At 43.9% G+C, this 18621-nt stretch overlaps 1 protein-coding gene across 1 annotated transcript in view; it reads left to right on the top strand.

Annotated features, from left to right (window-relative positions):
* Window positions 1-595: 595 nt before the first annotated feature.
* The window catches only part of LOC310795022 (Ig-like V-type domain-containing protein FAM187A), a gene marked incomplete at both ends in the record, with an annotated part of 38756 nt that continues 20730 nt past the window's right edge, over window positions 596-18621 (top strand). Inside the window, one exon of the mRNA XM_083657044.1 lies at window positions 596-1858. Coding sequence (XP_083513170.1) covers window positions 596-1858 — 1263 coding nt within the window. The remainder of the gene's footprint in view (window positions 1859-18621) is intronic.

Here is an 18621-nt window from a genome sequence, read left to right as displayed (position 1 = left end):
AGTCAGATCTGCAGCGGCCCGACCCGTGTTGCATGGAGGGAGTCTGCAGTCTAGGATTTTGTGTCTTGGTAGAGCCGGGTTTGGCCAATCCAGAGTGCTGTGATACTGCTGCCTGTCAGGCTCGGCATTGCTCCCTCTCCTTCTCATCAGGGAGGTCAGAGTTCTGATGAAGTCATCAACCTTCTGACTCACAGATTTTAATGATGATGTCATCAACATTCTGAGATCAGTGATGTCATAGAGCACTGATGACAAAAGCCATGATGGCATGAAGTCAGTGACGTCATACAACGTATAGTAACATAATCAGTGATGTCATGAATCCTAACCTGCTGGTGGCATAAATAGGACCAGTGTAAGCACTTTGAAGTGCTATACAAATAAGGTTTTTTATTATTATTATTATTAGATGGTGGAATCAGTTGAAGTACGCATACCCACATTGGAGTGGACAACAGCGAGTACCTTTTTACCTTACCACAGTAACTCAATAACAAGCATCAACCTACCAGACCACAGGACCTGAAAGACCTCTGCATCGTGTGTTCTGACCGACACCCCGGGCGAGCGCCCGCTAACTACCGAGAATCAACCTATGCCTGGGCCCTGCTCCCTCTTTCTCCTCCTTCTCCTCCTCCTCGGGCTGTGCTGGGAGGTGTGCAGCTACGAGGCCAAAGAGGTCATGGATGTGTTTGGGAGGAGAGCCTGTCCTGCCTTCCTGACCTTCACCAATGCTGCCTACCTGGCCGGGGTGACGGTGGAGCTGCCCTGCCACTGCAAACCAGAGAAGGTCCAATCGGTCGTGTGGTTCTATAAGAAACAGCTGGACAGCCAGGAGGCGGAGGTGCTTGACGATCAGCACGGCACCAAGCAGCTGGGCGCGGGCCGAGCGCCTCACAGTGGCGACCTCCAGAGCCGCTTCTCCATCCGTATGTTCAGCCTGCTCATCTCCAGGGCTACCCCCACAGACTCTGGTGTCTATTTCTGTGGCTCCGCCCACAAAGACCTCTTCTATGCTTACGACCTGGACATCCAGGAGGCGCGCACGCTCCGCCTCGCTGCCCGTGAGGAGAGGCCCATGAGGCATAGACGTGAAGAGGGAGAACCGGCAGATGGACCACAAGCTTCTCCCCCACTGTACCGGTTTTTCATTGGCTACCAGCCCTGGTCAGTGTGCGACCGGTGCGGAATACCGGGGGAGCAGGTCCGCGCGGGACTCTGCTACGTCCACTCCCGCTTCCTGCACGTACGCTACAGACGAGCCAATCAGACGGCGGCCTCGTGCGGCTCGGGAGCGGTGCCGAGGGCTTTCGGCCTATCGGGGCAGAGTGGAAACGGGGCTAAGATGGAGGTCAGAGGGTGTCAAGTGCCCTGCCCGTCTCGAGCGCCTCCCTCTAAAGTCAATGCTTTGATGGCGTTTCTAGGGTTCAATTCTTCTTCCCAGCCAGCGGAGATGCCGGTGTTACACCTCAGCCACCCGGCAGAGCGCATGCTGACCTTGAGCTGCCCCGGGTCGCGACCCAACTTGGCCGTGGCCTGGGACGATGGATCCATGCCCATCTACCGCTTTGAGCACACAGTAGCTGGTCGCACCCTCAGCGCGGCCACGCCTAGGCTGCACATAGACATCGGACACCACCTGGTCTTCACTCCCGCCAAGTACGAGGACAGAGGGGTTTACTACTGCTGGTTGCAGGGCCGCCGGGTTGCCGAGATACAGCTGCAGGTTTATTTCCATCTGGGGCAGGGCCAATCGGTCATATCACACCCTGACTTCCCATTGGCTCTCAAGATGGTGCTAACATCATTTGCTGCCATGACAACAGTCTTTACCCTGCTTGTGATAGGCCGAGCCGGAGTCAGAATCTACAGAGACACTGGACTCTAGAAACACACACACACACGTATAATTGCGAGAATGAAACAACAATAAACAACAATGACATCACTCACTGACAATTGCTTGAGTGGCATCACTGATGACATTGTCACTGATGATGATGTCAGGTGGTGAGGCAGTTGAATGAGAAAGAGCAGTACATAAGCGATCAAAAACCTGGACAGCCCGGGTTGAGTCGGGGTTGAGTCATGCTAGTTTTGGTCCCTGCTTTGTTGAGGTTCCAGCTGGTACCATACGGAGATGTGAAAACACTGCAGACGACTGATTGGTCAGGCAGAATCGTGTCTACTGTCTACTGTCAATGCTGGATACCAGTTTAGTGGGACTTACCTTCTCTTCTGTTATTTCCATCAGTGTTTTGTGTTGCTGCCCTCGGCTCTGGTGAAATAAAATGTATCTCCTTGCACAGCTTTAACATGAGCGTTAGGGTTACCCTAACCCTAACCCTTGTTTTGAGAGAGAAAAGTCTGTTGCTCGGGAAGCCCTTGTAGTTGTGTGTTAGGTCGGCTCCGCTAGGCCGGAGGCGGGGGTTTAGTGAAGCCGCGGTCTTGCCTGGTGAGTGGCCGCCGGGGTAGTGGCTTCCCTTCTCCCTGTGGCGTAACCCCGCCCCCCGCGCAGCGCATGCATGCAAATAACAACAAACAATCATTTAGAGGCACCAGTATTCCATAACCAGTTTAAAAGTTCTGTGTATGGATTTAATTTTAACGTTATATGGTGGCAATGAGCCATTAGTTCCCTCATAAGAAAGCTGGAAGTAATTCAGGCACAGACATTGAGAGTGTCCAGTGGGGCTTTTAAAACATCACCAGTAGCTGCTTTACAGGTAGAATTGTGACAAATGCCATTAGACTTAAGACGGATGCAACTGATGGCTAATTACTGGGTTAATTTGCAGGGAGACGGTGATAGTCACCCCACAAAGCGGTGTTGCAGGAGTGCTGCAGGAGTATGGGAAGTGTCAGAGGGATCACTTTGGTCAGGTAGGGAATTCCATAGCTAGGGATTTTGGACTGTTGGATTTGAGGATAAGCCCAACAATAGTTGATCCGGGAGTGGCTCCATGGATGCTTGTATGGCCTGATGTAGACTGATATGTGTTAGTTAAAGTGATAATACGGAATATTTCAGTTTTCTTGTCTCTGACAACATCTATGGCCATGAGCAGTAATTGCAGATGAGATCCAGTGGCGCATATGTGACGTGAAGAGTTTTTTATTCTTCCTAATACACAAGTTGGCCAGTGGGGGCGGTAATGCAACGCTTGGACGACAACCGCGCACACATCTCAAAAGAAGAAGTTGGTCTGCAGTAGTTAGCAGAGTTATATAATAGAAGAGTTGCGACAACTCATTCACTCCAATGCACCAGTTTTTTGATTAAGCAGCACTGTCAGGTTGCAGCAGAATGGACAATTTGTGATGTACTTTTGAAAGATGTTTAAAGAATCAAATTGTATATTATCAGCTTTATTTGATGCATTAAAAACGTAGCATGAGAGCCCTTCCTGGCTATACCCCCGCTACATGAGTCACGCATTTTGGACTTCCGTTGGCCCAATCTCTCTTCTATATTACTCTGGTAACGTGTTGCCAGACTGGGTTGTTTCCTACTCCGCCTACCCCCTCCTCCCTGTCAGACAATTCTGCTGGGTGAGGCGAAACACGTCAACAACTCTGTGCCACTTGTGATATCTTCTGTTTTTTTTTAGTTTGCGGGGCGGGGAAAGTGTCGCCACAGACACAAGTTCATAAATGTTACAATACAGAGAGATGCAAGGGCTTTCATCAATGGGCCATATGCTCAATCACCATTATGTTAACTCACTTGAGGATAAATAGTGACTTTACAGACATCTATTTACATGAAAATCTTCCAATATTATCACTTTAAAAGGAAAGAAAAAAATACAGTTGATTTGGTAAGTACATTCAACTATCGTGTAATGGAAAAATATAGTGAATTTATACAGGTGTACACAGTTGGAGCAAAATAACCTGAGACATGAGTGAGGAATCGGAATCAATGGAATAACATGAATTAATCACATTAAAGGGATTATTGAGCACGAGAGCGCAGAGCAGGGCTCTGTTAGCTTTTGTAAGGGATACACGGTTTTTTAGTAGTGTATGAAGTAGTTTAGGTGTGTGTGTGAGTGTGTTACAGGATTTAGATTGCCTGATCCATACTGGGAGCAGAATGTGCACGGTAATGCACCAATAAGCTGGATGCTATCACCGAAAGACAAAGAGAAGGAGAGGAAGAAGGAGAGACCCAAGAGGACCAGAAGGACAGAAAGTAGGGAAACAGTGGATGGATAACTCCAGAAGGAGGCTGTAATGCAACATAAAGGATACCAACTGCCATAAAACACCAAAGAAGAAGAAGAAGAAGCAAGTGCTACAGTATGAACAAAAAAAATCCCCTTCTTCTTAACCCTAAATGATCACAACAAGCAAAGCAGCAGCACAGTCTGCTATTGCTTCATGATTGGCAGGGGTGTAGTGGTAAATACAGAGGTGGGTAAACTATCCAAGGTGAGTAGTTTACCCACCTTGTTTCCCCTCATTGATACAGTTGATCTGAAGATAGGTGAGTAAATCCGTTTGGAAAGTGAAACGTGTGTTTTGTGTTGCAACTACTGCCTGGCTTGTGAGCTAACTTACTGCTTGATAAAAATAAAAAAAGAAGGGGAACATATAATATGCTAATGTCGTATAAATCTATCCATTTTAGTGTCAGTGGAGTCATCACTTCCTAGTTTACAGTAGAGAGGTGGAGGAACCATGGATTCAAGCATTGAAGATGAGATTTTGAGACTCATTCATCATTGGACAATACGATGTCAATCTTACCAATCTATCCAATCAACAACCAATTTGGTTGTTGATTGGTAGCGATTGGTGAGGGTGGTTGAGGCTTCACTGTTGTGAATTGCATGTGTTTTTCGACCAATCATAAATTAGCATCAGATAAATTACAAAGGAAAAGAAACGGCCAAGGGGATAATATTAATGCAGCATACCCCTGAGGGCACATACAAACCGTGGCACAGACTCTGTCTGCATGCCAACACTGTCCACAGCTGTCACTGTTGGAGCATTTTAAGAAGATCAGCCATGACTTTTATGAAGAAAAAACACATTTGATTGATATTTTGATGATTTTGATGATTCATGATTGGTATGAATGTAAGACATGAATGGTATGATTGGTATGATTGGTATGAATGTTGACATGAATGATGATGGTGGTTCGGAGGGACCGTTGAGCGCCAATGTGTGGCTGCCACGCTTCTGAACCACCGGTACGAATGGTGTGAACGAATAATGATTCTGTGTAAGCGCTTTGAGCCTTGGAAAGGCGCTATATAAATCCAATCATTATTATTATTATTATTATTATATTTTATTATGCCTCCGCCGGCGACAGCCATGCAGGCCGGAGGCATTATGCATCCGGGTTGTCCGTCCGTCCGTCCGTCCGTCTGATGTTGGTCAAACGTCAAGGTCACTGTGACCTCTCCAACGCTATTTTCAAGCTTGTTAACGCCATATCTCAGGAATGCCTTGACGGAATTTCATCAAATTTGCCTCAAACATTAAAGGAGAATTTCGGGTTTTTTTAACCTGGACCCATCTCCTGGCATTAATTATGATTTGGCCACTCACCAGGCGATCTCCGCGGCGTTTCTGGCCGTCCTAGCGTTGTTTTGACATCAATAGCGTCCAAGTCAGTTGTAAAATGGAGCTGACTTCGGGCCAAGTGTGAGCCTGTCTTTCCTGCATCTAAATAGCTATTTTTATTCCCGTTTTCGCCAAATATCGTCATAATCTGATCCCTCAAGAACCACCACAGTGATATTTCGCCAAAGGCTGTTTCCTGGAGTCACACAGGGATCAAATGACCTCAAACGTGATCTCGGTCACCAAGTCTCGTGAAGTCCCGCGATACTTTCCTGCCGACTGGCCAAGTACAGGAGGACGCTTTGCGGTGGTGGTTTTAGCGTAACCTATGTGGGGTTTGGCATAACCTTCGTTATTTCGAATCCCACATAGGTTACGCCAAACCCCACATAGGTTGCGCTAAAACCACCACTGCAAAGCGTGGTCCTTTAACTTGGCCTCAAGGGTGAACTGATTACATTTTGGTGGTCAAAGTTCAAGGTCAGTGTGACCTCATGAACGCCATTTCCAAGCTTGTTAACGCGATATCCGAGTAATTCCTTCACGGAATTTCTTCCAATTTGGCTCATACGTCGGCTGCAGCTCTGTGGGAACCCCCAGGTATCACACTAGCTGCTTGGCTCCAGAGAAACAACATGGCGTCCACAAACCAATGACATCACGGTGACTATGGCTCCAAATGAGGTGACATGAGAGATTATATCTGTGTCTGTGTGTGTGTGTGTGTGTCTGTGTGTGTGTGTGTGTCTGTGTGTGTGCACGTGTGTGTGTGTGTGTGCGCGTGTGTGTTTGCATATGTGCGTGCGTGTGTGTGTGTGTGCGTGTGCACATGTGTTTGTGTGTGTATGTGTGTGTTAATTAATGCAGTGTTACGGATTGATGTCTCAGAAGCGATGCTGAGGTGTTAATGAGGGCATGAGGATGACACACTGTGTATCATTATGGGAAAACACTTTGACAGCCTCCTGCTCCCATTAACACTATATTGAGGTCATTTCCAAAACACCATATACCCATTAACTCAATACATCAATTAAAAATTGCCCCCTCAGATTTTTAAGAGGGATTTTTTTTTTTTTTTAATAAACATAGGCGATAATATTATAGTTTGTGTATGGTAGTTTAAACATAGTTTCAAGTTGACGTTTATTTATGTTTGTAGTTCAAACAAAAACATAAATACTGTATGGCTACATACAGTACAACACAAAAGGCTGTTATTTACCCTTTGTCGCCACCTGGTGAGTAAATATATATGTAACTAAAACCATTAAAATTGACAACTGGTCCCCGACTTCTTTTTTCCATGTATCTACTGGTCCTTGGCACAAAAAAGGTTGGGAACCCCTGCTCTAGAGGACACTAGATGAGACTAATGGAAGAGAAAAGTTTTCTACCTTCGGAAAAGGAAATACCAGCGAAAATAAACATTGTGTTACATTGCTTTGAAACGTGTGGTCTCCCTTTTTTGTCAAGTCCATTGAGCCTGGGCAGTGGCAATGTACTTATTAGTCTGGTGATTATGGATCTTTCCAGGAGGCTGAGCAGTTTGGAAAATAGCCTTATGGTTACACCTGCTCAGTCTATTAATTTAAAATTAGATATTCCTCTCTGGCTTCTAACCCCCCCCAAAAAAATATTCGCCCCCTCAGATTGTTGGCTTGCATGACGCACCTGGTGATGTCCTTCTCATTCCTTGCTCCATGTAGTTGTGTTTCTCTTCTTGGTGGATAACCAGCCAATCCTAAATGAGTTTATAGCAGCTCCAGTGGAGTTTGATAGACTGTATATATATATATATATATGTATGTATAATCTAAAATTCAAGATCACAAAGTACATTTATTTGCATTCATTTCATTCCCAAACACGACACACAGAATGCATGCCATGTGCACGCCCGTTATTTTCTTGCCAGCTGCTGCGAGACGAGAAGGAAGAGAAACGAACATGCAGCCGACTCTGCTGAGCTCAATGTTATTTGTAGTGAGCAATGCCAATTGCCCAGGCGTTTAAACGCAAAATAAACCACCCTGGCCTTTCGATCTTTTTATTCTTTTGGAGCGGAGCGGTGAGTGCGAGCGGGTGAAATCTGTATCGAGCGGGGAGCGGCCGTGTGCGCTGGAGCGGGGGGAAAGGGCCGCTCTGTGAGCGAGGAGCGGTAATTATCACTGCTTAGGGTTAGGGTCTGGGCGAGGTTAGGTTTAGGCGTGGGGGGTGGGAGAGGTTAGGTTTAGGGTTAGGGTCTGGGCGAGGTTAGGTTTAGGCGTGGGGGGTGGGAGAGGTTAGGTTTAGGGTTAGGGTCTGGGGGAGGTTAGGTTTAGGCGTGGGGGCTGGGATAGCTTAGCTCCAGCCGGTCCACCGACACGCTGCACGCCGCCTCGCTCAGCTGGTTCTGCTTGTGGGCTATCGGCATTGCGGCCTGTCGGCACTGCGGCCTGTCGGCACATAGACGCGGCTCCATGCTTGGTCGCTTAGTGTTTATATGGAGTCGACTGGATCACCCTCATTTTTACGGATGCAACGAGGTACAGTAAGCCAAGGTTTGAAATACATTTGATTGACAAAATAGTCATTATATAAACGTGCACTTTTGTGATTAACTCATTCACTGCCAATATCTGACTGGCATTTTTGGCACAGGCCAAGTATTTCCATAATGTTTGGTCATCTTTCAAGACCCACAGTAAATTCTGTACTAGGACTACAGTGATGTCCAATACCTCGAAATGAAGATCTAAGTCTCTACTTTCACCCCCAAAAAGAAAGTTAGCTTTTAGCATGTTCTGTACTCTACTTATAACCCTTTTTATACACCCCATGTTCACCAAAAAAGCCTGTCTGGGAAGAGAAAAGGGAGAAAAAAGCATTTTTGTAAAAGGGCACAATCTCAGGCATAACTCACTCTCAATTCTTTTATTTTGAACTGTATTGACATCAGACATGTAAATATTATTCGTTAGGACACAAATGACAAAAAAAAAAATAAATATATATATATATATATATATACACACATGAAGTGCTTTTTTTTTACATTCAACAACACAGTTTACTCGGTGTGAGTGTGCAGACAGACAGACAGACAGACAGACACACCGACAGACAGACAGACAGACAGACAGACAGACAGACAGACACACAGACACACACACACACACACACACACACACACACACACACACACACACACACACACACACACACACACACACACACACACACACACACACACACACACACACACACACACACACACACACACGATCCCCCTTTTAGATTTCTAACCCAACATAGGATAAGCAATAACCACGCCCTGTGGCGCTGGGATTGGCCAGGAGCAACACTGGAGGGCGAGCAGCCCAAGAGCTCTTGAGAAGGACAGCGGGCTGCTGTGAGTGCCTTCTGCCCGCTGCTGCCTAGCTGTTCCTGTGTTTATTTTGATTTGTTCTGGTACACCGTCCTCGTCCATGTCTCCCTGTCATATCTATGATCGTTCCCGTTTTCCCCTCGGCTATTCAACACGTCCTCACCGCCCTCGCAAACTGATCGATCATTTCCTCATTCCTCCGATGATCAAACACATCTCTTGATTACTTTCTCCCGTTTTCTCCTGGCTGGCACAGAGGAAGGCGACTCCAGCTCGGCGTTTCAATGTTTCTCCTGTCTGCACAAGGAAGCGTTACCCGTTCTCTGCATTTCCTCTTGCATCAATTTCAAAACAACAGCTGCGGTATGTGTTTGATCGCGTGCTGTCGGCTACCCTTTGAAGGCAGGGACCTGTGTCTGTGTGACAGGCTGGGCAAGTGTTTGCTGCAGGCGCTGCACCAATAAAAACAAAAACACGTCAAACACGTCCTTGGCGGGGAAGGCCATTGCTGATAACACGTCAAAGACGTCATTGGCGGTGAATGAGTTAATAGCGCTAATTAGTAACGTTACGTTAAACGGACTTGACTAAACTTATCATCATCACCTGTCATGGTTTGTCATCTGGCTTGTGTCAGCTTGTGTACAGACAGCACTGTCTAACTTCTATCTGTGTGGACATGTTGCTGGCTGCAGTGTTTGTATGTGAAAAATACTGCGAAATGCATTGTTATCAACTGTTATTGCTAACAATTGCTAGCCTGTCTAGAACCCTGGCTGGTTTCCCGACTGTATCGTTAAATGGAACGTCGACAACAGGGGTGTGACCTCATTCAACCGTCACATTCCGATTAACCATTTAATGGAATAGACTATTACTGGAAAATCTTTTATTTTTCTGAACAAATCGAGGTATAGCACTCCAGCTTTGGTATACATTTTGATTAAACAAAATAGGCCTTACACCACTTCACGTCTCTCTCTCCACATATCTCCGGCAACAAGATAGTGCAACTGCCATTTTCATTATACAATTCTAATGTACAATATACAATATAAAATGGCATATAAAGATAGACAAAATAAAGTGCATTAAAAAATATACAAGATTCAAAATACATTCACAATCCCCCCACATAAACCCAATTCTCTCTTTTCTAGTGCAAAATATAAATTTAAAGTAAACACATTGAGCAAACATACCTTCACATGTAAAGACAAAAACACGGTGTCACACACCACTTCACGTCTCTCTCTCCACATATCTCTACAAAAAGGAATCACAGAAACACACATGAACCTACTATACACATTACCACATGACCCATATTAACTATAACGTGACTCGGAACGGCACACGCCGCGTACTGACTGCGCCCGGACCCAACGTCGGCAAAAGCACAGAGCCACTGGCTAGCGGGAAGCTAACTAGCTTAGCTAAATAAAACATAACAGCCTGAAAATTAAATAAAAACTCTCCACACTAAGGAGGCAGGATCAATGAGTTCGCTAGCATTTTACAGCGCTCTGTACAGCAGGATAGTGTCGTTTTAAGTTAAAGAAAATATAAATATCTAAATCAAACGAGAGAGCAAATGGAGAACGTGACCTACCCGGCAACAAGATAGTGCAACTGCAATTTGCGTCCGGGCGTGTAACACCAAAATACCACCCCAGGGGAACAAAAAACTAACGTAGTTAAACCAGTAGGGTGGGACCTATTAGAAGGAATTGATTTAGGGGAAGTTCACTAATACAACAGACATCGGGACAAATAAACAAACAAAATAAAATAAATAAAATAAGCTCGGCTACATTTGCATTGGATACTCTATAATTTACCATATGAATATAAAGGAAAGAAAATAGGCTCCAGCCTTTAGATTAGCATCAACAAAAAGAAGCATGGTTTGGCCATGTTAACGACGCAGGCTCGGTCTTACTCTTACTTCATACCTGTACCTTCCAAAACAAACATGATACTGCAGGCTGCATGCCTCTCCAGGGGCAAACAGGGACTGGATGTGCGGTGCAGAGGCCAGTGCTCACTGTGTGCGACTGCATGAGTTTTGCGAAATAAAACTTGTCTGCAAATGTCTGATCCCCTTGGTAAATCTAGCTGCTGTATTGTAATCAAGCTGCAGCAGACCAGAGAACAGCATTATGGTTCAATCTGAGAAGTGCTATTGAGTTCTGCTAATGGATCTTCCACTGATGCTCCTCCTCTGCATTCAATGGCTTTGCTGAGGATGAAGCCTTGGTGTGAGATCATTACAGGATGGTGTTGAATGGCACAGTTTCCAACTTCCAATCATGGAAGATGGAAACCCTCATTAGTGTTTTGCTTGCACCTGTGTTTATCCTGCCTTTTTGACACAAAATGGCCACCGTGAGAAGGGTCTATTAAATCAAAGTCTGTCTTGACTGTTGATTAATGATTAACCTCCCCCCATCTCTCTCTCTCTCTCTCTCTCTCTCTCACACACACACACACACACACACACACACACACACACACACACACACACACACACACACAGACACAGACACACACCAGAGATGCTCACAAGTCAAGTTTTGCAAGTCCAAGTCAAGTCTCAAGTCTTTGAGCTTGAGTCCAAGTGAAGTCTCAAGTGTTTGGTCCCAAGTCCAATTCAAGTCTCTTATGGAAGAGCGTTCTATCATTTGCTGCATGCCATCCGGTCTGCTTAGAACACTGCAGAGCTGAAACGAAGGAATTCAAAGCAAGTAGCCTACTGTCTTATCCTCACGCATTTATCTAGGCTATTAGCATACAGTATCAGCATTGATTAGATTACTTTAGTACACATTTCCTTAATGTTAATGCACCAAAAATCTAAAATAAATCAAAAATAAAGATTGTTCACAAGTCCCAAACCTCAAGTCCAAGTCAAGTCTGAAGTCTTTGAGGACGAGTCTCAAGTCAAGTGTCAAGTCCCTGTGTGTGCAACTTAAGTCTGACTCAAGTCCAAGTCTCAAGTCCAAGTCCCCATCTCTGACACACACACACACACACACACACACACACACACACAGTATCAGCTCAGTTTGTTTTCTCTGACGGCGAGGCAGCAGGTGGTTTCCAACATGAAAAGGTATTGTAGCAAACACTTAACATGACAGTTGATAGTGTTTGATTCTTAAGCCTGTTAAGGATGAATGTTGACTGATGTAACTCTAAAGACACGGTCATAGAGACGATGATTCTTCAGCTTGTTAAAGTTGACTATTGACTGATGGAACTGTAATAGACAGTGACAGTTACATGCACACAATATTCCACTAGGCTATTATTTGGAAAATGACAATATTCTGAATTTGATAAGGGTCATGTAAACAGCATATTACAGTTGCACTTTCTGAATGTGGGCTTTTTTCGAATTTAGCATTTTCCATAGGACATGTGGGATATTCCAGTATTATACCATCGTCTGGGTGAATACTCGATTCTGATTGGCTGCAAGGTGTCCATTAATTTGTGATAATGTACAGTGATAATGTACACCTAGCTAAATGGTCTTTTCACCGTTCATATCAATGCGCCAGGATCATGACAGAGCCGTTTGAGCTCTATACCACCATTGACGCTTAATATGGCACTTTTATAAGTTTAGAAAAAAATTGGGTCGGTCAAAGTAACTATTTAGATTACCCCTGTGTGCTCAGTTTATTAAAATAACGGCTATTTAGAAATCTGATTTTCGTTCTGGTCAGCTGACAGAAGCCGGGCTCTCAGCTGTCAACTGTCAAACCCTCTGTTTACAACTTGCAGCAAGCAGCAGCCAGGCGCTCTGGGAGAGCGCGCGCTGCCTCTTATCACTGATACAAATCAAGACGAAAAGGAAAAAGACGAGACCAACAAAAAGAAAACAACGAAATGGGCAGTTAACAGCAACACAATGAGAGACGTCCTTGTACAAAACATACCTGGACTCCAACATACTGAAAGCTTCAGATGGTTTTCAGTAGGGATGTCCGATATTATCGGCCTACCGATATTATCGGCCGATATTAGCATAGAAAATCGATATCGGAAAATATCGGTATCGGTTTTCATGCCGATTTTTTTTTTTTTTTTTTAATACAGGGGGAGTCTCACTGAGAGCAATGCTCTCTTTTTCAGGAGTGCCCTGTTCACATTCACACACACATTCATACCTGGAAGATGACCAGTACAACCACAGTCTGATCTGTTGGCCACTGAGCAGCTCCACTGGAGCAGTTGGGGTTAAGGGCCTTGCTCAAGGGCACCTCAGTGGTGGTAATGAGGGAGGGGCAAGTGCTGCCTTTTCACTTTCCCCACCCAGATTTATCCTGCCGGTCCCGGGGATTGAACCGACGACCTTCTGGTCACAAGCTCGCTTCTCTAACACTTACAACTTTAACACAACATGCATATTATATATTAAACTCTTCAGCTACATTAAGCTACATTATGTAACTTGTTACGTGAAATTTTGGTGGAAAAAAAGCCCGCTTATATCGGTATCGGTTGATATCGGTTGATATCGGTATCGGAAATTAAGAGTTGGACATTATCGGATATCGGATATCGGTAAAAAAGCCAATATCGAACATCCCTAGTTTTCAGTCTTCCGAGCGTGGCACGCACCTTTTACGTCTATAAGACCCGCAGAAGTTAACGCAATTCCCTGGAATGAGAGTATAAACGAGCCAGTTACATGCCGTTGCATTCTTAGACGTTGCCGTTTTATTTTGTATGTTGTTACATACAATTGGCCAAATTATTAGTTAGCTTGACTCTAGAATTGTGTCAGGTGCAGGCGGCCATTTTATCCAATGATAGCCTAATCTTGAGCAGCCGAGGGGACTATTTTGTCTCGCAGGTTCTCAACTCATATTCAATGTTATGAAAACTAGATTTTGATTGCAAAATGCATGAAAATATAAATGAATGGTCTTGTTTTGTTTCTTTGGCAAGTGACCATAGTATAAGCGGGTTAATGCACTTCGAGGTGTCCATTATCAGAAATGAATGGACTTTGCGGAAGCAACCGTCCTCGGCTTTCGCCTCGGACGGTTCACGCCTCCGCGTCGTCCATTAATTTCTGATAATGGATACCTCGTTGTGCATTAACCTTTACTTATTCGGGTTTTAGGAGGATTCTTTGATCATGTATAGAGCGCATTCGCAATATGCATCTCAGTCAGGGTTGGAACCGCAGTTTTACTTCGTTTCGAACTCAAGCTCTCTATTGCCATCTTCGCTGCGCACGCAGCCACTGGAAGAATATTATTTTTGCTCCAAAAATGATCTTTATATAAAACCAAACCACCCACCAACAGGTGGCGTGGTACCCCTGGGGCTGAGGCGGCCACCCACATTCCTCACCCCGTGACTACGTCACGTCCGCTCAGACCCCAGGAGGCCACTCCTTCGTTCTTCCAGCTCGCTGAAGACGTGTTATTTTAACCTCCATGTTAACTCAACATTTGGCACTCTTAGCCAAGCTAATTCCCTCTTATTGCCCAACCAAACAACGTGGACGAGATTCTTCAGGCTTCGGGGACCCAATCCTGCATCTCTTCACCAGCGGCGACGGACGAGCTCTTCACAAAGCTAAGAGCACCTTTAGTCCAGGCATTTTACGCAAATATGTGGGTCAACCTCACACTAATTGCAACAAAACCAAACTCAACTGATTTTGTATCCTCAATATGTCCTCAGTGAAGGAAAAAAAGTGTTAAGGAAATGTATGAAGGGAAAGTTTTGAAAATGACCTAAATATGATGGTAGCCTATGGAAGCCTATGGAAGCCTTTTTTTTTTTTTTATGTGCCATAAATCTCATCACTTATATCCTGTATGTGTTTTTTGCTTCAAGGAGAAAATAAATAAATAAATAAATAAATAAATAAATAAATAAATGTTAAAAAATAAATAAAAAAACGTTTTTGGTAGGATCATAGGCTATAGGTAATTTTCAAAATTTTCCCTTCATACATTTCCTTAACACTTTTTTTCCTTCATTGAGGACATATTGAGGATACAAAATCAGTTGAGTTTGGTTTTGTTGCAATTAGTGTGAGGTCAAGTGACATTTTTACTGGACTACTTGCCTTGTTGTGTTGTTAGCACATTTTGCTTAGGCTACCGCCGTGTAGCTGGCTTGCGTTCACCCCGGTTGGGGTAACGTTAGGAATTCTGAGAGTTTTAACTCGTGTGGTTGCCACTCTCAGTGATTTACTAGATAGCTAGATTGCATCCGTGCGAATAGCATCTTGCCTTTGTGTGTTAGCACATTCTGCTTTAGAATGTTCGCTTCTTCCCCCTCCCCCTGTAGTCTTTCAAGTAGACGAAGAAATGCAAGAGTTCTCCTCCTGCTAACAGGCACTGTATGACAAATAAATAAATCATTTCAGCCTACCTACCCATGGTAGAAGCACAACAATCAAGGGAGAATGACCAAATCAAAAGCAAGTCAACGACAGACTGTGTTGTTTGTGTGTTGTGCTCTTTACATCCACCCCATTGTACACACAGTATCGCGCGATCTCGTAAATCCCGCGCGATCTTGCATCAGCTGCCAGGCAGCGCTCGGAAGCGCTCCGCTTCTGAAGCGCGTGCTGTGGGACATGCCGACGTGCAGAGGACAGAGCAAAACCATGGTGCAGACGGAACGCTGCGCAGACGGGCCTGGTGGGTTCGCCGCGTCAGACGCAGGGAAGATAGCATAAGAGCATTGTTTGCTATACGAGGAACCAATATTGCAGTTAATGCACAATATGGAACCTGAACTATTCTGGTCAGGAGATGATGTTAAGTTGGAATGGCTATTCAGAGAGGGAGTCTTCAGCTTGACCAGGTTTATTGGGAGAGCTTAGAAACTGAGAATGGAGAAGTTGTTTATCTGAAATATGACTCTGTCTTGTCTTGTTTATGTTTGGTTGAACTTTTTGTAACTTGCTTGTTTATTTGTTTGTATTGTTGAACTTGAAGGGTTGACACAGAAATAAAACTATCTATCTATCTATCTATGCAAACTTGCTTCCAAGGAAAGTAGCTATTGGCTGCTCAAAAAGTCACAATAAGTTGCCAGATGACATTACGCTGTAGTCCCCGCTCGCAACGGAGGGAGGGGGGCTCCGCTGTGTGTGGGAAGCACTGTTATCATCAGACCTCTCAGGATGACAGGCAAGTAGAGCAAAGCAGCATCAGCCATACCAAATGCAACACTCCACCAGAAGGTGAATGACGGCCATAGTCAAGTGGCTTAATGCTCTTATTAAAACTTATCATTACGGGGTGCATGGATAAAAGCACAACATTTTTGCATGAGGCTTCCTGAGGAAACCACTGAAGGATTTTAGCAAAGGAGCCAGCCAGATTTTGAAAATATCCATACAGAGCACGTTATTCTCTGGATCAACATCTATGAAAATAAATGTCCGTTTTCTTGTCTTAAGAAGAACATTGATGATGATGAAATGGGCTCTTTTTAGGCCACTGAATAAACTGAATATGATTTGAATTTGTGCACTGACCAGAGAACCTTCCAAATGATGTGTAAAATAGAGTGCATGGCACCTGGTACACCTTCCATAAGTCCTGCACTGTATAGACGGAATTATGAACAAAGGGGACAGAAAAAACTTCCCTATGTCAATGTCAAGACTTTTCTCTTTGGTTTGAGACATCAAGTTGTTCATATACCTAACTACTGGATTCATATTTTGTATGCATACATAGACCCTGCCCAAGACAGCAACGATATATGTTGGTGCTTTATCACAAAGGAGATGGAGACGAAACACTTCTGCAGACGTACAGTAAATCTAGTGTTGGGCGAGCTACTTTAAAATGTAGTAACCTACCAGCTACTCGACATTAAAATATAGCCTCACTATTTTGAAGCTACCCACAGAGAAATATAGCAAGCCAACCTAAAAGCTACATGTCAAAATAAAAGTAGCTTGCTATGCTACTACTGTACATCAAAGCTACTATTTGCCAAATACATTTTAACTCGGTGATCAAGAAAATGTAATTCCAGTACATTCTCAAGGAGGCCTACGGTTGATATTCATGCGGACAAAATACTGTAGATGGTAAAATTGGGAGAGAGATTTGTGACACAGACTGGTAATTTGAGTACAAAGTGGGCTGAGGTAATTTTTCATTTTTTTGCAGATTATGAAAAAATGAATGATGTGTCACACATCACAATCTGAAAATAATTGAAGATCTGCTTATTTGAATGTTGGTACACCTCAAATCAAGTTTATAGAAAATCAGCCTGAAAGGTGAGTACTTTTCAGCCCTGGGCCAGCCAGGTAATGGGGGAGTGAACAATAGCTGCTCATTTACATTAACCACTCCCCATCCACTCCAGCTGTCATCACTGTCACAGGTCCCCAGCAAAAAGGGGGATACTTATTTTAACTATAATTCTATCCACAAGTAACATGATGATAGAATATGACTATTTTGGTCATGGGTTTCATACACTTTCTGTAATAAAACATCTAAAAGCAAAACTCTTATCAAAGGGGGGTCCATAGTCTAATTTTTGTCAATAGGCGTCCTTGATGTGAAAAAGTTTGAGAACCACTGTCTTAAATGACCATGACCTTGTCTTTAAAGTTGCAAGTAAGCAGATTCCAGGCATATTGGGATACATGAATGCAAAACTTTAGTGTCATTGTACTATGAACAATAGAATGAATAATAATAATAATAATAATAATAATAATAATAATAATAATAATAATAATATACCCAGCAAAAATACCGTTACTTTAGAATTGATACTGAATATTTTATTCAAAGGTAAAGCATCAGCTTGCTTCAGGCACTGATCTCACACTGAGATAAGGTGTAAATGTTAAAAAACCTTTATTTTCTAGGGCATGATCAAGTTAAAAAGATCACCGCCGACCGGTTTCAGCCTCACAGGGCCTTCTTCAGGGCGTGTAGGAAAGATCAGGAGTGAAGAACAGGGATTTCCTATATAAACAATTAGCCAATTAGTGGCCAGGTAAGAGCAGTGAAACAAGATTACTTTAGCATACATGTACCGTAAATTCCGGACTATAAGCCGCGGCTTTTTCCCCGTTTTTTGGCCCTGCGGCTTATATAACGGTGCGGCTTATCTATGGATTTTTTCAGAAAAAAAATAAAATAAAAAATAAAAATCTCTCTTCTTTAGCACTCTTTCTAACTATAAATCCACTTCTGTTTTAATTTCCTCTCTTGCCCTCTTTTCACCACACCGCGGACACTGTGTGCACTGTAAAAAAAAACAAAGGTGGTGTTGTGTTATGTTGTTTTGTTGAAATGTTAATACGGTAAATGGGAGCTTCCTCAAACAGCCATCTCTTTCCCGACAATCCCCTCTGTGCATGAACCCTTACATATGGTAATTACGGTAAGCAAACGGCCACTCGGCCACACGGCCACAGCTTCATCTGCACATTTTATGTGCATTGCTTTGCTGCTTGTTTTTTCGATTATTTTTTTGTAAAGCACCTTGAATTGCCTTTGTGTATGAAAGGTGCTATATAAATAAAATTTGACTTGACTTGACATCATTTGGCGGAAATCAACCGGTTACTCCTACCGGTTCAAAGTTCATTATAGTAGCAGACCGGAATCACAACAAGAGGAGCAGTAGCAGCAAAGGGT

Source organism: Poromitra crassiceps (assembly GCF_964638095.1).
Source record: "Poromitra crassiceps genome assembly, chromosome: 20".
Taxonomy (NCBI): domain Eukaryota; kingdom Metazoa; phylum Chordata; class Actinopteri; order Beryciformes; family Melamphaidae; genus Poromitra; species Poromitra crassiceps.
The sequence above is the reverse complement of the archived record's forward strand: the minus strand, read 5'-3'. Positions and strand labels throughout refer to the sequence as shown.